Raw genomic sequence first — 20,365 nt, forward strand, 5'->3', positions numbered from 1 at the left:
TCTTTTTCTTTTTTGTACCATTAATGTTCATGTCACAAATGTACAGGGATTTTTTGTTATGAATTTAATAAATTATCTGTTGTTATATATTTATTTAAAATAATCCCATTAATATTTTCAGAACATGTTGATGACATAATAACACTGACCTACCAATATTTGAACATGCTGAAAAATGAAGGACCCCGGGAATGGATATTCAAGGAGTGCGCTGTAAGTTGGTTGTAAACAGTGTAAAGCCGTGTAGATGAATTACTTTTTAATGGTCTCTTCCTTCTGTCAAAAACATGCGCTATATCATACTCCATTGATGAGTCGATTTAAACTTCAAGGATTCATATATAGCAGGCATAATGAAAGATGAATACAGTTAATTCTACACTGAGTTAGAGCTCTTGACTGAGTGCAGTTACAATTCTTAAGAAAGCATGGTGTGAGATTTATTACTTTGATATAATTGATAAATCACCATGATCTGGGGCATGTTCTATTTAGATATCATTGTCTTAACTTAAATTATCTTAAATCAGTATAAATGTTACAGATGACAACAGCTATATTTTTTATTTCCTTAATTTTGTGTACATTTTTAATACTGGCTAAAATTCAATAACACATTGGCACCAGCCCACTAGCCCTTAATTGTGGAATGCTTTCCGGGGTTGCTAAAAATTTATAGATTTTATATAGCCGGGCTTGCATTTTTTTTATGCCAAGTAGTAGTAAAATAATTTAGGCCTGTTCATTCAAAAGTCTGATTTCAATGACTGTAATACCTGTTTGAATTATTCAGGACCTGGGTCGAATGCAGTTCAGGTTCAAGGACAAGGAGAGGCCCAGAAGTTATACATCCGCTATATCAGGGATCCTGCAGGTAATATCCAGGAGAGGCCCAGAAGTTATATAAGCACTGTATCAGGAATTCTAAATCAAAATGTTAAATGAAAAATTCCCTTATCAACAGCAAGAATATTGTTTTTCTCCACTCAGTACTTTTTATAATTTACAGGACTACCCAATGAACGAGGTACTATGTGCCCACTACCTGCAAACAGACTACAAACCAGAGCTCATTACCATGGTACTTGATAAATTGCTGCCTAGCAAAATGAGGTATGAGACTGGTATACCTGAGCGTGCTCTCTTATTTTTACCTTGCTAAACCACAAAGTTGCTCGTCATTTTCAACAATTGATTAAAATGGCTTCATCACTTCGCCAATTTCTGTCAAATTACACTGCAATCCCTGGAGGCCTTATTTCATATGTTGAACCTTACTTACATGTACTTGCACCTTTATAAATGACTTCCCAGGATTCTTCTTAGCAGTAAAACATGAACTAGCTCCTTTTTTATGTCTCTAGAGTGTCTGTAATTGCCAAGAAGTTTGAGGGACAGACGGACAAGAAAGAGGAATGGTATGGCACCGACTACAATATTAAGAAAATACCGGATGAAAAAATCAAGGTATCAAGCCTATTCTTCCAAGCTTTTGATGATATGTTTGTGTAACACTGTATACACGTCTCCTGGTTCCCTCTGAACACTTGTTTCCATTTTTTCCCCTTATGGTTGGCAAATGGTATTTGACAACCATAAACTAAAAAAAAAATGTCTAAAAAATATAAAAAAAATAAAAACTACTACGGATTTTTTTCCAGGTAGACATGGAAAAAGAAAATGAATAGTTTAAGCCCGGAATTATAGTTATTCGGGTTTTCCCAGCCTAATCCTCCAGTACAAACAAAATTAAACCATTGTTATATACACACGTTACTTCGGAGGCAATAGAGTCATTGGACTGTTACATGAATTTCAATATCTCGATATTCACCTTTTATTTGTACCGGCATGGGAAAATCCAGTTAAGTTAATTCCGGTCTATATGTATTGGCCTTTTATTGTAAAATATTCATTTTGTTTCTTCTTTTGCAAACATAAGATGTGGGAGACCTGCGGCGTTAGCGACAAACTTAGCCTGCCAGAAATCAACGAATTCATCCCGACAAATTTTGAACTGGTTCCCAGAGAAACAGAGGTATGCAAATAATTATGACATCCTAAAACTTGCTGTGAAAGGTTCTTAACTATTATTGGGCCAAATTGGCTTCAATTATTATATTCTAAGAAGAAAGATGGTGATATATTTTTATTAATTAGTTTTGTAAATAAATCTATTAATTGTTTTCAGATTATTGTTGCATTTTTTTAGTTAGGTCGGAAATATAGGGCAGGCTTTGAGGACACAATTGCTTGCTATCTATCCTGGTCTGACCTGTACTGAACTTGACTTTGATGTATATTAACGCTACGTGGCATGCATTTTATATTCAGTAATCAGTTTTTTCTCTGTTAACCAAGTTGACAGTGTCCTCTATCTTACTTGAAGGGTTAAATATCTAATTTTAATCAGGCAATTTAACATGGATATTCTCAGTGTGTGTATACCACATAAGAAATTACGTCATATATGCTACGTCGGAAGGCAACATTCTGCTTAAAATGAAGACTTAAAACAAAGATAACTTTTTTTAAACTACACTATTTTGAATGAAACAAAGGGCAGTCTATGCAGTTTAAAGAGTCCCGCCTTTGTTTCATTACCGGACTTTGATAAGGTGATTAGTTTCATCAAACACTTCGACAAAACCTGTTTCAAAATAATGTTTTGACAGTGCTCTGTCAGACGGCCATTTTGTGAAAAGGTTCATCAAAGTGTTTTAAGAAACTAAACTCTCAATCAAACTCTGGTAAAAGACCGAAAGTAGGGCTCTGAAAGCGGCGTAGACTGCGTTATGTTTCATTTAAAATGGTGAAGAAATAGTGAAGTTATCTTTGTTAAAAGTCTTCATTCAAAGCAAAATATTGCAATCTGACGTAGCATTGATAACTCAATTTATCTCATGGTGTACACACACTGATGAGGATAACATCTTGCAAGAGTTTGATAACCAGCCCCTATGACTCCTAAGTTATGGCCCTTCAATTGACTTTATCTGCTCTCTAACTTTAACAATGATTGTAAAACCGATTACAGGTATTTTGCTAGGGACTATTTTAGCAAGATTATTGAAGTCAGCCAAGAGAAGGGCATTTGGAAATGTCAAAATTAGCCAAAAACTACATTGTTTCTTTTTCAATTTTTAAATAACTGTTGAGCATTATATCTTACCCATTATATCAGATCACTTTGACCGTTATCGCCCCTGAATGCTAACTTGTTTTACAAAATATAAAGTCGAAGGTCTGATTTAAACAATTGGCTTCTGGTATATAAGTTTAATTTGAGCACATTTCTTATGATATCTTTCAGATTGGAGTATCATGTTAAATTATTTATATTAATAAATTATTTCATAATATTATCAAGTGCTTATAATTTTTTACCACAAAGCGTTCTTCTTTTGTTGCAAATAAAAACAGTATATTAATATATATGTAAGACATCCTTTTTTCTCTCATTGCAGCAATCCAGTGTGCCCAGGATGATAAAGGTTGGATTATTTTCCCCTGATGTTCTGTCAATAATTCTTCGCTTTTAAATAAGTTTGTGAACATGTAAATGGTTTCTTCAGTCAGAAAAAGTTGTTGCCTGGTTTTCTGTTGATATTTGTCAACATGTTACAGACATCAATGTATTCAACTTTCAATTCAAAGTTGTTTGTCAGTGACATCATTAACATTTAAAAAATGGTATTATGTTCCCTTATAAATTTAGGTGCTTTTCTTAAAATGTACATTCTTTATCCTTTTAGACAAGTAATGAAAAGAAAAAAAAATGTTTTTAGTTTAAGATATCACTAAATTTTATTCTTGTGAACACCAAAAGTAAATATTTTACTGGTGGCATCACCACTCATGAAATGGAACTATTTGTGCTCACACGGTGATTTAGAAAGTTTATCTTTGCAGGACAGTGGGATGGCACGACTGTGGTTCAAGCAGGATAACACATTCAAACTGCCAAAAGCTTTTGCCAACTTTGAACTTACCAGGTTAATAGAAATCAAGTTATTACTCCAACATTATAGTGAGTATCACTTTCTATTGTCCACAAAATGGAAAATATTCCATTCATATTACCACATCAGCTGTCATAAAAGAAATTAAATTGAGCATAACTTTACTTTCATAGATATAATTATATATCCCAATATGTCCAGATTTAACATATCCAGAGTCAACCTACACACATTTTAGTCTAAAGTTTTACATATCCAGAGGTCAAGCTACCCACATGTTCAGAGGTCAAGCTACTTACAATTTAGTGTAAAGTTCTACATATCCATATTTCAGTCCTCTGGCATACCTGGACCCTCTACACGCAAACATGGCGGTGATGTTTGTGCAGCTGTTCAAAGATGCGCTTAATGAGTATGCGTACAATGCTGAGATAGCTGGTCTGAAGTATAACTTCAATAGCACTGCCTATGGTGTGGCTGTAAGTGAATAGTTGGGACAATATGTCTGGTTCTCAACTTTTTTTTTTTTCACTGCAAAATTTGTAACAATATTTTATTTTTACAGTTAGTAAGATTAACTTTTATTACTTGTTTATAGATGATGCAAAGTTCTGAATTGCAGCTGAGTGTGAAAGGCTATAATGACAAGCTCGATGTTCTTCTGATGAGGGTCTTAGAAAAGATGGTCACATTTGAAATCGACCCAAAACGATATGATATCATCAAGGAACTTGTAAGTAGTGTTTTCATTGATAACATGTAATTAGAAACTTCCTATTTATTTAAAAATATTTGTTTTTATTTCCAAGATTTTAAACTATGGCAAAATACAGCCGATTTTCTGTACAGAAAAAAAACACCATTTAAACCATCACATTTTCTATTTAATATTTGTATAGAAAAAGTTGAATCTAATATATGAGGAATATATATACAGTCAAAACTTGTTACGTCGACCTTGTCGGGACCTAGGGAAAAAAGTGGACATAACAAACATTCGACACATCCGAATTACAAAAAAATATCACCAAACCCAACACATCTGAGTTCAATTTATGTCTGATGTCTGACTTCTGCAATTGAACGGTCTTGTTACATATAACCGTCGTAATAACAGCAATCGTATTATTGAAAAATTAAGTTAAAAAATGATTTATTTGTCTCAAATTTATTTAATTCAATTTAATTAATTGGTTTAAAAAAAGTTTGCTTTCTACATGCAGTGTAGAGAAATTTCTTCGTCGCGTTACTTTCATTGTTGTTGAATTTTCCCATGATATAAAACCACCGGCTTCCTCATGCGTTTCAATAAATGTCTTTTTTACAATAAATGTCTCTTTAATCAAAAACAACAAACAAACAACTTTAATTATTCACACATATTAAATAACCTCCAATTATGACAGTTTGTTATTTCGAAATGCACCGTAGTTTAGCGACATGTCGCAAGTCATGAATATTTTCGCACCTAGCTCGTTCTATAGTTCGACATAAGGAACCAGGGAAACGTGTGAAATTCGACTACAGGGACCGAAATAGGAGGTCGACATAGCGAAAAATCGAAATAGAAAAATCGACACAAGCAGATTTATTTTATATAGAATAAGAAGGAATAAATTCGGGACCGGAGAAAAAAGTCGACACAACCGGAAAGTCGAGATATCCGACGTAGTTATGAATTTAGAAATGCTTGACCATGTCTTTTTATTTTGTCTGATAAAACATAACTTTTAGATCTGACACATAGGAATTAATATGTTTGATTCTTTCATATTTTCTCCATTCAGTGTGTGTTGCTTTCATGTTATAAATGAATTCAAATTGCAATTAAACATGGATTCATTGTGCAACATCATGGCGAAATCGATCACAGTTATTTTACTCTTGTTTTCTTTCTGCTGATGTTTGGCAAGTAAATATCTGACTAATATATAAAGGTCATTGTAGGTTTATGTATTTGTGACGAGACTAAATGTCTCAGTATGATGGGAGTCACTGAATGTCTGTGTCAGTGTTTGCTTCAGTATGATGGGAGTCACTGAATGTCTGTGTCAGTGTTTGCTTCAGTATGATGGGAGTCACTGAATGTCTGTGTCAGTGTTTGCTTCAGTATGATGGGAGTCACTGAATGTCTGTGTCTGTGTTTGCTTCAGTATGATGGGAGTCACTGAATGTCTGTGTCAGTGTTTGCTTCAGTATGATGGGAGTCACTGAATGTCTGTGTCAGTGTTTGCTTCAGTATGATGGGAGTCACTGAATGTCTGTGTCTGTGTTTGCTTCAGTATGATGGGAGTCACTGAATGTCTGTGTCAGTGTTTGCTTCTGTATGATGGGAGTCACTGAATGTCTGTGTCAGTGTTTGCTTCAGTATGATGGGAGTCACTGAATGTCTGTGTCAGTGTTTGCTTCAGTATGATGGGAGTCACTGAATGTCTGTGTCTGTGTTTGCTTCAGTATGATGGGAGTCACTGAATGTCTGTGTCAGTGTTTGCTTCAGTATGATGGGAGTCACTGAATGTCTGTGTCAGTGTTTGCTTCAGTATGATGGGAGTCACTGAATGTCTGTGTCTGTGTTTGCTTCAGTATGATGGGAGTCACTGAATGTCTGTGTCAGTGTTTGCTTCTGTATGATGGGAGTCACTGAATGTCTGTGTCAGTGTTTGCTTCAGTATGATGGGAGTCACTGAATGTCTGTGTCAGTGTTTGCTTCTGTATGATGGGAGTCACTGAATGTCTGTGTCAGTGTTTGCTTCAGTATGATGGGAGTCACTGAATGTCTATGACCTTTTGCTTCAGTATGGTCAGTGTCACTGAATGTCTGTGTCAGTGTTTGCTTCAGTATGATAAGAGTCTCTGAATGTCTATGACCTTTTGCTTCAGTATCGTCAGTGTCACTGAATGTCTGTGTCAGTGTTTGCTTCAGTATGATAAGAGTCTCTGAATGTCTATGACCTTTTGCTTCAGTATGGTCAGTGTCACTGAATGTCTGTGTTTGTGTTTGCTTCAGTATGGTCAGTGTCACTGAATGTCTGTGTCTGTGTTTGCTATAGTATGGTCAGTGTCACTGAATGTCTGTGTTTGTGTTTGCTTCAGTATGGTCAGTGTCACTGAATGTCTGTGTCTGTGTTTGCTTCAGTATGGTCAGCGTCACTGAATGTCTGTGTCTGTGTTTGCTTCAGTATGGTCAGTGTCACTGAATGTCTGTGTCTGTTTTTGCTTCAGTATGGTCAGTGTCACTGAATGTCTGTGTCTGTGATTGCTTCAGTATGGTCAGTGTCACTGAATGTCTGTGTCTGTTTTTGCTTCAGTATGGTCAGTGTCACTGAATGTCTGTGTTTGTGTTTGCTATAGTATGGTCAGTGTCACTGAATGTCTGTGTCTGTGTTTGCTTCAGTATGGTCAGTGTCACTGAATGTCTGTGTCTGTGTTTGCTTCAGTATGGTCAGTGTCACTGAATGTCTGTGTCTGTGTTTGCTATAGTATGGTCAGTGTCACTGAATGTCTGTGTCTGTGTTTGCTTCAGTATGGTCAGTGTCACTGAATGTCTGTGTTTGGTTCAGTATGGTCAGTGTCACTGAATGTCTGTGTCTGTGTTTGCTTCAGTATGATTGAAGTCACTGAATGTCTGTGCCTGTTTGCTTCAGTATGATGAGAATCACTGAATGTCTGTGCCTGTTTGCTTCAGTATGATGAGAATCACTGAATGTCTGTGCCTGTTTGCCTCTGTATGATGAGAATCACTGAATGTCTGTGTCTGTGTTTGCTTCAGTAGGCGGAAGCCACTGAATGTCTGTGTCTGTTTGCTGGAGTTTGGTCTGAGTGACTATATGTCTGTCTGTGTTTGCTGCAGTATGATGGGAGTCACTGAATGTCTGTGTCTGTTTGCTGCAGTATGATGGGAGTCACTGAATGTCTGTGTCTGTTTGTTGCAGTGTGATGGGAGTCACAGAATGTCTGTCTCTCTGTTTGCTTAGTATGGTGGGATTCACTGACTGTCTGTGTCTGTGTTTGCTGCAGTTTTGTGGAAGTAACTGAATGTCTGTGTTTGCTTCAGTTTTGTCTGAGTCACTGATGTCTGCAGTTGCTTTAGTATGGTTGGAGTCACCGAATGTCTGTGTCTGTTTGCTTCAGTATTGTCAGAGTCACTGATGTCTGCAGTTGCTTTAGTATGCTGGGAGTCACTGAATGTCTGTGTTTGTGTTTGCTTCAGTTTTGTCTGAGTCACTGATGTCTGCAGTTGCTTTAGTATGCTGGGAGTCACTGAATGTCTGTCTGTTTGCTTCAGTTTTGTCTGAGTCACTGATGTCTGCAGTTGCTTTAGTATGCTGGGAGTCACTGAATGTCTGTGTTTGCTTCAGTATTGTCTGAGTCACTGATGTCTGTGGTTGCTTTAGTATGGTCAGTGTCACTGAATGTCTGTGTCTGTGTTTGCTTCAGTATTGTCTGAGTCACTGATGTCTGCGGTTGCTTAAGTATGGTGGAAGTCACTGAATTTCGTGTCTGTGTTTGCTTCAGTATTGTCTGAGTCACTGATGTCTGCAGTTGCTTTAGTATTGTGGGAGTCACTGAATATATTTGTCTGTGTTTGCTTCAGTATGGTCGGAGTCTGAGAAATTTTGATGCAGAGCAGCCACACCAGCATGCTGTGTACTTCACAAATGTTGTCATGTCCGAACAGCTGTGGACCCAGGAAGAGCTGCTTGATAGTCTGCAAGGTCTGTAAACATGAACTATTTATAATATGCTCTCCGGCACTTTATAGAGATTTATCAGTGAAATAAAAGTGAAATTTAACTGCTTCAAACAGTGAACCGTGCACAGGGCTTGGACACAATTTCAATGACGACTTTCCTGAAAAGACGTTATGTGCGCATACAAGTTTATTATTTGATTTACCCTATCCCATTCTGTTTAAAGCATGGAAATAGTCAAGAGCACTACCAGTGACAATAATCATTTTACAAGGCCTACAACTCTTCTTTTTAATAATTGTTGAATTATGTCCTTTGATGGATGAGCTTTAGCATCTGCTTGCAGAGTTCTCGGTTTTGTACAAAGTATTTGAAAAATAATTGGACGAAATTGTTCTATTTTGGACCAAGCTGGACAATGACCACATTGCTTGTGAATGTAATAAAGAGCCATTTTCTTGAACATATTAGTACATGATTTTATTTTCCAGAGGTGAGCCTGGAGAAACTGAAGCTGTTCATACCTCAGCTGTTTTCCAAGATGTACATAGAGGGACTGGTGTATGGAAATGTCACTAGAAAGGTGGGGCTAGGCTGAGATACCCAATAGTCACACAACAAAGAGCAATTAATTGTTGCTTAAACTATACAAAATATTATTTATTCTATTCTGCTATTTAAGAAGCATTTCACTAAAATAACTTCTTCTGGTGTATTTTCCTAAACAAATGGTACTACATTTTTATCTGATGTGTTTGTAAATAAGACTCAGTTAAATTGACTTTAATCATTTAAATTGCCTAGAGGTTTTATACAGGTGGTCTGATTGCCTGTCTAATTGTCGAACTAGTGCTGAATTTCATTTTATTTTTATACATCACTGATTGCAGGGTAAAAGTTGTTCAATGATTACAGAGCTTATGTTGTTTCCATCATTACAAAGCTTATGTTGTTTCCATCATTACAGAGCTTATGTTGTTTCCATCATTACAGAGCTTATGTTGTTTCCATGATTACAGAGCTTATGTTGTTTCCGTGATTACAGAGTTTATGTTGTTTCCATGATTACAGAGCTTATGTTGTTTCCATTGTTGCAGAGTTAATGTTGCTCCATGATTACAGAGCTTATGTTGCTCCATGGTTACAGAGCTTATGTTGCTCCATGATTACAGAGCTTATGTTGCTTCCATGATTACAGAGTTTATGTTGTTTCCATGATTACAGAGCTTATGTTGTTTCCATTGTTGCAGAGTTAATGTTGCTCCATGATTACAGAGCTTATGTTGTTTCCATGATTACAGAGTTTATGTTGTTTCCATGATTACAGAGCTTATGTTGTTTCCATTGTTGCAGAGTTAATGTTGCTCCATGATTACAGAGCTTATGTTGCTTCCATGATTACGGAGTTTATGTTGTTTCCATGATTACAGAGCTTATGTTGTTTCCATTGTTGCAGAGTTAATGTTGCTCCATGATTACAGAGCTTATGTTGTTTCCATGATTACAGAGTTTATGTTGTTTCCATGATTGCACAGATTATGTTGTTTCCATTGTTACAGAGCTTATGTTGTTTCCATGATTACAGAGCTTATGTTGTTTCCATGATTACAGAGCTTATGTTGTTTCCATGATTACAGAGCTTATGTTGTTTCCATGATTACAGAGTCTATGTTGTTTCCATGATTACAGAGTTTATGTTGTTTCCATCATTACAGAGCTTATGTTGTTTCCATTGTTGCAGAGTTAATGTTGCTCCATGATTACAGACCTTATGTTGTTTCCATCATTACAGAGCTTATGTTGTTTCCATCATTACAGAACTTATGTTGTTTCCATGATTACAGAGATTATGTTGTTTCCATGATTACAGAACTTATCTTGTTTCCATGATCACAAAGATTATGTTGTTTCCATGATTACAGAGATTATGTTGTTTCCATGATTGCAGAGCTCATTAGCAATGTGTGAGATGTTGGAGGGAATCCTGCGTGAGAAGGTTGGCACGCGGGAACTCTTACCCAGTCAGAGACGCAGACTCAGGGAAATACAACTGCCTGATGGTACTTGAATAGTTTGTATGATTATCAGATTTAGAAAAGATTTATTCTGTTTTAATCCGTTTTCATCTATTTAACGCGTTTCTAACATTGCCTATTTTTAAGTATCTTTAAATAATAACAACAACATTGGTCCTGTTTGTTTTGAGTTGGGCATTGATGAAAATCAATATTATTATTATATAATAGAAATCTCTCTTGCCTAAGTAAAGCTTGAATAACTTCATGATGGAAATTTAGCACATAACAATAATTTATGACTTGAAGGATGAACAAGGAACACATTAAAAACAATAGCACATCATTGTAGGACTTGCTTCAGTTTTAATTGATGTTCACCAGATGTATGACTTTTAGGTAAACCTCAGACCTATTTTAATTCACCATGTGCCACTATTTTACAGTAAATAGTGTTTGTATGTCCATTCCTTTTTTATCGACTATATGTTTACCTTTATCATCTCAGTGTTCAAAATTATTTTCATTGATTCAATACTTTATGTTCAGGTTGTTACTATGTGTACCAGAAGACCAATGGTGTTCACAAGAGTTCCAGTATTGAGATCTATTACCAAGTGGGTCAACAGAAAACCAACACAAACATGCTCCTGGAGCTGTTTGTACAGATCATCAGTGAGCCGTGCTTCAACGTCCTCAGAACTAAGGAACAGCTAGGTAACACTCAACATATAGCAGTTATGTAACACTCAACATATAGCGGCTAGGTAATACTCAACATATAGCGGCTAGGTAACACTCAACATGTACCCAACATAAAGCAACATAATATTGATATTGTTGTGTACAACGCATTGAGTCCTTATCGATGTATGCATTTCTCTCAGTTTTTGCACATTTTTCCAATTCAAATTACTGGGGTCGTCTACCACATAAATCCCAGTAAGTTTTAAAATAGTGTCGGTATATTTATCTGTACTCATCACATGACTTTCACATGCAAAATATGCACACATCATGGCTTCATGGACGAACAGACATTGCAAGGGAGTGGAATGCTGCTGTAAAATAATGCAGACACAGAGCACAACCGATCAACATCGGTGATAAAATTGACAGATGGAAACTTTTGAAAGAGGCTAACTCTGCTAAAAATGACAGCAAGTTTTGCTTAAATGCTTATTGACTGTTTAGTGTGTGAAACAATCACATTACAAGGTGTTCTGAAAAACTATTCCACCCTTCCAACTGGCAAATCAGTATGTGCTACTGTTAAATGGGGAAATGCTCAGACAGCAGCCACATGATTGTTGTGTCTGTTCTTTTGATCATGTAAAATAATGTATTATCGGCCACATACTAGATAGTATTGATAATTCTAGGCTTGTTTTGAGGAAATATTGTATTTACGGATTACGGGACCATCCCATGTCTTGTCCGTTTAACATGAAACAACTGAAACCAAAATACTGCTTCATAATATAACATAACAGTAAAAAGAAACTGTGCATGAAAATCCTTCTGTACAAATTTTGGCATGTAGATATTTGGTGTTTTTGTTTTACCTCAATCATGTACATATAGAGCTTTATACAAATTTAAACTCTCACTAAATATGGCAAAGTTTTTAAATAAACTTTTATTGAATTGTTGTTGCAACTCAGGGTTTTTGAGATCATTCAGAAAATATTTCCTTTTTTTCCACTAGTATTTTATTACTCAAACACTATTAGCAGCAGTTTTTGATGTAATCAAATGTAAAAATATTTTTTTTAAAAACAACAACATGAAGGTTAGAAATTGAGGCACGAAAGTACATGTAATTGCATTAATCTAAAAAATAAAAAGTAAGTAAGAAAATTAAAATCTGCTGAAACCTGAAGTGAGGTCTGCAGTCAGGAACTTTATCAAAAGCTTCCGAGTACTTTCCTTAAATTCGTTTTTAGAATTTTCTGTAACTTCTGTTCACAAATTTTTGAGTTTTTAAGGAATGTTTTTGAGACTGAGGATGTCTCTTGTACAAACTAATCTCAACAGACAATCAAGTATATCATGTTGTACACGATCTGGACATCTGGACGTCTGTCTTTGTCATTGTTGAAGACACTTCTGAGAACAAAAAAAAGCCTTTTAACTTTTATCGTTTGTCTTCCAGGTTACATTGTGTTCAGTGGGATACGTCGTCAGAGTGGTGTACAGGGACTGAGGGTGATAGTCCAGTCTGATAAGCCTCCTCAGTATGTGGAAGGTCGCATCGAGGCTTTCTTGGATAGTATGAAGGTAGGATTATCTCACTTTTAGGGTTGGCTATAGATTATTGGATAGTATGAAGGTAGGATTATCTCACTTTTAGGGTTGGCTATAGATTATTGGATAGTATGAAGGTAGGATTATCTCACTTTTAGGGTTGGCAATAGATTCTTGGATAGTATGAAGGTAGGATTATCTCACTTTTAGGGTTGGCTATAGATTCTTGGATAGTATGAAGGTAGGATTATCTCACTTTTAGGGTTGGCTATAGATTCTTTGATAGTATGAAGGTAGGATTATCTCACTTTTAGGGTTGGCTATAGATTCTTGGATAGTATGATGGTAGGATTATCTCACTTTTAGGGTTGGCTATAGATTATTGGATAGTATGAAGGTAGGATTATCTCACTTTTAGGGTTGGCTATAGATTATTGGATAGTATGAAGGTAGGATTATCTCACTTTTAGGGTTGGCTTTAGATTATTGGATAGTATGAAGGTAGGATTATCTCACTTTTAGGGTTGGCTATAGATTCTTGGATAGTATGAAGGTAGGATTATCTCACTTTTAGGGTTGGCTATAGATTCTTGGATAGTATGAAGGTAGGATTATCTCACTTTTAGGGTTGGCTATAGATTCTTGGATAGTATGAAGGTAGGATTATCTCATTTTTAGGGTTGGCTATAGATTCTTGGATAGTATGAAGGTAGGATTATCTCACTTTTAGGGTTGGCTATAGATTCTTGGATAGTATGAAGGTAGGATTATCTCACTTTTAGGGTTGGCTATAGATTCTTGGATAGTATGCAGGTAGGATTATCTCACTTTTAGGGTTGGCTATATATTCTTGGATAGTATGAAGGTAGGATTATCTCATTTTTAGGATTGTCTATGGCTTCTTAATATATGGGCGACTTCTTTTTCTTTGCACTTACAGTTCATACTCATGATTTTATGTCAGACTATCTGGATATATTTTCTTTTATCGAAAACTCCAGGAAACATTGAAGGACATGAAGGAGGAAGAGTTTCAGAAACATGTGTCAGCGTTGTCCATTAAGCGGCTTGAGAAACCAAAGAAGATGTCCACAGAGTATGCCAACTACACGTCCGAGATTGTTTCACAACAGTACAATTTTGACAGGGGTAAACACATCAATGTCCATAAATATCCTTAAAAATGGTGGTAGCATTAAGCTCCCACTATGTCCATCCACCTATTTATTATACTCCTACTAAACAAAGTTTAGGGGGCAGGGTATATTCCGGGTAGGAGTGTGCTCATCGGTCCATGTTTTTGTCTGTTGGTTTTTGGTTTTGCCTTGGTGATATATTGACAATCACAATCTTCACTAAAAAAAAGCATATCTCATATCACCATACATGTGTACCGGTACTGGCAGTAGAAGTTATTTCTGTTATTTCTAAACCAAACCAACAATAAAAACCATAAAGTATCAAACCAAAGTTGAAATATGTACCGTATCTTCATTTTCAAAGTAAATGTCCGAAGCCGTTTTTAAGGAATAATGTTTTGTTTTTTTATTTGTATCATATACTGTCAGTCACTATACATTGTGTTTATTGGTAAAAAACATACTACATAGATGTTTTCAATATACAATATCTTTTGTTTGAGTTTTGCCTCATAACATATATTAGATATGGTGTATGCTTTGAATTGGCACATCAAATATTTCAGATAATGTAGAGGTGTCATTTCTGAAAACCGTCACCAAAGATGATCTCTTCAACTTTTATCAGGTAAGTTAAGAAAAGAAGCAAATATATGGCACAGACGTCATCTGTAGCCGATTGTATTACATATAAGTTATCTACATGATATGTTTCGGCTAGCTTGTTCATTCCAATGATTTCATTGGTTAAATTGGGTTGGATAAATATTGACCAATCAATAAATATCAGCATAACTTTTCAAATGAAACAATGACCAAATTCCAAGAAAGGATATTGAACTATTCAATCTTAAAAGTTGTAGATAAGTTTAAAATCCAGAATGACTTGAAACAAAAACAAACTGTTTAATATAAATTATGCATCCCATTTGTATATAGCCACCACCAAGAACAATTGTTATCTCACTGCTTCAAAATATTGAAGTAGCATTTTGATATCAGTCATTGCCTGCATGGTCTGTTTTATTTCTTTTTGAGGCTTTTATTTGCCCAGTAGTAAAGACCATGGAGTTGGGGCATGTATTATGTCTGTCCAAATCAAACATCAGTGCCACATAGCTGGCCAAACAATCAAGTTCAGTTTGCCTGGTAACACTCTAGGATACATTTTATTTCCACTTTTACTTTTTCCATTACCAGTATGGTTGTGTTTGGTCAAAACCTAGATCCCTAGGTTAATGTCACCCCTGTACTGGCCACATTTTGTACGATTTGTTTATGTTCCAGGACAACATAGCGGAGTCAGCACCAAGGCGGCACAAGTTGTCCGTCCATATCCTATCTACGGCTCCAAAACCCCAGGGTGATGGTGATGCTACTGATACTGCTGCTGCTACTGATACAACTGCTGCTGACAATAGCGAAGAGGCTGGAACACTGTTACAGGTATGTAAGGTTGGGAGTTGGGCTCAAAATTTCTCAAACAATTGTCAGTATATCAAAACAGGATCAGGCTACAATCACAATTTTTTGTTTTGGTACAATTTGTGTAACAGTTTTGAGACTTTTAAAGGAATGTCATGATAAGCTATTTTTTATTTTGTAAAATCAAGTTAAAATTAAAGTTGGTTAAACTAAATAATATTATAATATGGCATAAGGGTTTTTGAGTGGCCGGGCTTCAATTCAATCGTGGTCTCATTTAAATGTAAAAGCCATCAATGGTTTTAATGTGCAGTTAAATCAAAGGACCTGAGAGAATATATTGTTTAAAAATACGAAATATACTATGAGTATGAGTTGTATCTTATTTTGATTGAAATACACACACTGTTTTGCACAATTTAGATCTGGTCACTATGAAATTGAAATAGAAAGGGGTCTGTATAACAATAACCAACGAAATGAGAATTATTGCGATGTTAAAGCCAGTTGAAACAGAATATCATTTTACTCTTTTATGCCCAATGTTCATTTATATAGGGGCTGTATTTATCCCACACAAGTTTGTTTACAATTCAACAATCACTACCAATCATTAAATGTTAATCATCGTATATTTTTTGGCATTACATTTTTACGGCACACTCAAATTGTGTTGTAAATAATTATGTTCATCTATATTCTTTTGTCATGGGCCCGAGTCTTATATCAAAATAAACTGTGGACTTGTTTTGTTTCACTTGTTATCATAAAAAACAATATTTTTTCATGCACCTTCATGAAATGAATACGTCATTACACTGAAACAAAAAAAAATCATCTATGTAGTTTGGATCATGTGCCACTTAATATAGTTTGCATGTATGTATATTATGTGTGGTTTTGTTCTGTGATATCTTTTTTTGATTTTGAATGAGAGAAGTTTTGCTGCGTTATTGTGCACAGCCTGATGAGATTTGCTTCCTTTCCAGCCGACCATTGTAGAAGATGTGAACGCATTCAAGCGAGACATGGGCCTGTTCCCCCTGGCCAAGCCATACATTGATCTACAAAAAGCGCTGTCAAAGTTGTGATATTAGCCACTAGTGGAGTCATACAAAAGTTCAAAAATTGGGCATGGTGTTGTTCAAATATGAAAATCAATGTTGTGTGTTTTACTGTGTTATAATCGGGTAAAAATATGATCAACTATACACATTTCACATGACGAAAACATTTCATGGTCTTTGAATTTGTGTGATTGTATGGTAGTCCTATCATAACAATGACCAAAGACCATTTATCTTTTTATTGACCTTTTATGTGCATTTTATTACTTATTGATCGTCTCTTCATGAACTGTGTTGAAAATAAGTTGCTGATTAATTGTTAAGAATTTCAGTAGAAAAGAAATATCCCATAATTGAATGTAAAATATCCTCTGAAATTGCTCTTCATCATGCCCCAATTTCTTTAAACTTCTTAAGTCCCTTATAACAGGATTAAGCTAATCTCACTATTTTTGTTGTTCTAAAAAATGTGTTATATTTACTTCTTCAAGAATTTTTAGAAATTATGTAGGAATAGTCTGTATGATTATCAAAATAAACCATTTTTCATTCATCAAAATCCATTTTCCGTATGCATTTTGGCTAATTGAAATATTATTATAAGCGACTTAAGCCTGTTAAGCTTAAGAAGTTTCGAGAAATTGGGGCATGAGTCATGGCATTCTAGCTTTAGTCTTCAGTGCTTCAATTCCCTAACTTTGCTTATTCATAGTAATGTCTACTGAAGGTTTTTGTAATGAATGATACATACAATTGTATACATTAATGTTAGGTAAGGCCCCTAAAATTTTACTTTACTCTGTCTGACTGTCTTTCTGTCAACATATTTTATGACTTTTTGTTAATGATTAATCTTTCTTAACTTGCTCACAGTAATAATACACTCTTTTGTAACAAGTTATGTAACATATGCTTAAATATTGTCAGATTTATGGCCCTTTGTTTACTTTATAATTATCATATTTTTATGGTTTTGTTAATAACTTATAAAATGTTCAAAATGTTGAGTTCAAACTTTCCTTACTTGCTAAAAGTAATAATATGCTAGTTGATGACAAGTTATATAAGTTATGCCTAAACCTTGTTTCATCTATGGCTCTTTGGAAACATACTAATAACAATTTCTTCTTGAAAGTACATGTACATGATGATTGACAGATATATTCTAGGTTATGTACTTAATAACATGTGTACAAATTTCACCCCTTTCAAATATGCTATCATTCAGGCCCTTATAAATCCTCTGATGGCTCTAGTTTGTGCAAGAGTTACTTCATCATACAAAATATATATATTGATTACAAACAATGTTACCTCCCAAATCAGCATTTTAAATCATACAACTCATCCAATACTTGCATGTTTATGTTTGCTGTTGTTAAGATTGTTAATGACTTTGTTAGTGGTCACTGTATTATCAAGGGAACATGCAGATGTTCTGTGTATTCTGAATGCCAATGAAAAGGACCATTTAAAATTGATTTCATGTAATGTCATAATTGATTTCATATTTTCATGGTAGATGATTAAAATTTTGTACCCAATACAAGCAGTGTTATAACTTTCTTGGCTGGCTTATTTTTAGCTTGACTATTTAAAGAATAAGTAGGGCTATACTACTTGATTCGGCGGCTGCGACTGGTGAGTTTTAGGGCAAGTTGGCATTTTCACTTATAACTCCAAATACTGTTCATTCATTCCATAGTTGTTTAGACCAATCACAAAATTAGGTTCCATAATTCCATATCATCTTTGATGCAAATTATGGCCACTAAGTTAAAGTTTTAGGGCACATTGTGTCAGGTTAAAGTTTAAGGGCAACTTGGCATTTTCACTTTTAACTCCAAAACAGTTCATTCAATAGACTTACACTTAACACAATTGTTGACAGCCATCATACAATAAGTTACATAACTCCATATTTTCCTAAATACAATTTATGGTCCTTGATTGACTCAGAAAGTTTGGTCAAGTTTTAAGGCAACTTCGCTTTTTAACTCGGATCACAAAATTAAGTTTGTTCAATGGTCTTCATACTCCACACAGTTGTTCACAGCTATCACACCATTAGGTAGCATAACTCCATACAATCCTTAATACAAATTATGGCCTTTATCGACTTAGAAGTTTGGTTAAAGTTTTAGGGCAACTTTGGGTTTTAACTCAGATCTCAAATTACGTCCATACCTTAAACAGCGAATGTGTTCACAGCCATCACTCAATTAGATATTGTATCTCAATAATTACCTAAATACAAAATATGGCCCTTGATTGAATTTTCATGCCCCTTTTCAAAGAAGAGCCAGTATATTGTTTTGCACATGTCGGTCAGTCATTTTGTGGTTCAACCAAAACTTGTTCGAGTCATAACTTGAACTTGCCTGGACCTTTTGGTCCTCAATATTGACTTGGACGTTAGGCATGACAGGAAGATGACCCATATTGAGTTTATTGCATCAAAGGTCAAGGTCAAATTGACCTTAAACGAGAAAAGCTTGTCCAAGTGATAACTCATTAATTCCCGGATCAATGGTCCTCAAACTTGACTTAGAGACTGGGCCTGAGCAGTAGATAAACCCTTTTGATTTTGCGGTCATAGGGTCAAAGGTCAAGGTCAAAGTGTTCTTGAACTCGAAAAGCTTGTCAGAGTGATAACTTGACATAAAGGTTGTGGGTGTGACCAGAAGATGAACCCTATTGGTTTTGAGGTGACATTGAATGCGAAAAGCTTGTCCGAGTGATAACTTGACAATGCCTAGACCTATGGTACTCAAACTTACATAGAGGTTGGACTTGACCAGTAGATGACCCCTATTAATTTTTGGGTCATCAGGTCCAAAAGTCAAGGTCACAAGGACCTTGAACGCGAAAAGCTTGTCTGAATGATAACTTGACAGTGCCTGCACCGATGGTCCTCAAACTTGACGTGAAAGTTGGGGGTGACCAGTGATGACCCTTATTGATTTGACGTTTTGAGATCAAAGGTCAAATGTTGTATGTGTATTCCTTGCTCCCAGGATGATACATGTAAATATCAGTCATCTCAACGTGATTAAGAACTGTACCTGTTATCCTCCTTTGAAAGAGACCTGGTCATAATCTTAATACTGCCTTGTAGGCATCCAATGTGAAATGACAGATCAGCTGTTCGACCGATGCATATTTCATTCAAAAGTCCAAATATTTCTGACAACAGTGCGCTCGGTGGGGGGGGGGATAATGAATTAATTTCTAAGACAAAGTGGCGTATAGTCGAGAGCGCTCTTGTTGTTCTAGCGTTGTGTTGAATTAAAAACAGTTGAACTGTCCAATGCGTCTCTTCTGTGATTTTGGATTATATTTTTTCATATAGCATTGTTCAGAGCGAAGGATGAAGAAAATAATTAACACATTTTCATTTTTTGACTGACCAGGAGTGTTTAGGTATACATATTGTGCTTTTACATTGGTATTCGGAATCTTTTTAATTCATGTTTGTATTCAAATATGTTATAACGTTTTGTTTTGTAAAATAACTTACATAGTATAGTTTTGATGCGGAAATAATTCACATAAGTCAGTGTAAGAAATAAATGGATCACACCATTTTAGATACTATGTTATGTTGTGCATTGAGTTATTCAGTGGCGGATCCAGGAATCCAAACCTGTGTGTGTGGTGGGGGAGGGGACACAGCCATCAAACCCTCCTCATTTTTTTCACTGAGGTATTGAAATGACAGGTGTCATTGATGAATTTCAACCCTTCATTCAAGAACATTATAATACATCTTATACAGTGGACATACTTATGAAAAAACGTTTTAATGGTTAATGTTGA

The 20,365-nt window shown here is 35.4% G+C and overlaps 1 protein-coding gene across 1 annotated transcript in view; it reads left to right on the top strand.

Moving 5' to 3' along the window:
* LOC128211510 (insulin-degrading enzyme-like) overlaps positions 1-20,133 on the top strand; it is a 33,982-nt gene extending 13,849 nt beyond the window's left edge. Inside the window, exons 11-28 of the mRNA XM_052916376.1 lie at positions 122-213; positions 794-874; positions 1,010-1,113; positions 1,365-1,467; positions 1,943-2,038; positions 3,468-3,494; positions 3,913-3,995; positions 4,297-4,441; positions 4,585-4,695; positions 8,557-8,677; positions 9,145-9,236; positions 10,602-10,713; positions 11,218-11,385; positions 12,824-12,948; positions 13,917-14,064; positions 14,621-14,682; positions 15,342-15,500; positions 16,469-20,133. Coding sequence (XP_052772336.1) covers positions 122-213; positions 794-874; positions 1,010-1,113; positions 1,365-1,467; positions 1,943-2,038; positions 3,468-3,494; positions 3,913-3,995; positions 4,297-4,441; positions 4,585-4,695; positions 8,557-8,677; positions 9,145-9,236; positions 10,602-10,713; positions 11,218-11,385; positions 12,824-12,948; positions 13,917-14,064; positions 14,621-14,682; positions 15,342-15,500; positions 16,469-16,570 — 1,931 coding nt within the window. The 3' untranslated portion in view covers positions 16,571-20,133. The remainder of the gene's footprint in view (positions 1-121; positions 214-793; positions 875-1,009; positions 1,114-1,364; positions 1,468-1,942; positions 2,039-3,467; positions 3,495-3,912; positions 3,996-4,296; positions 4,442-4,584; positions 4,696-8,556; positions 8,678-9,144; positions 9,237-10,601; positions 10,714-11,217; positions 11,386-12,823; positions 12,949-13,916; positions 14,065-14,620; positions 14,683-15,341; positions 15,501-16,468) is intronic.
* Positions 20,134-20,365: the final 232 nt, after the last annotated feature.

This window comes from Mya arenaria, chromosome 12, assembly GCF_026914265.1.
Source record: "Mya arenaria isolate MELC-2E11 chromosome 12, ASM2691426v1".
NCBI classification, from domain to species: domain Eukaryota; kingdom Metazoa; phylum Mollusca; class Bivalvia; order Myida; family Myidae; genus Mya; species Mya arenaria.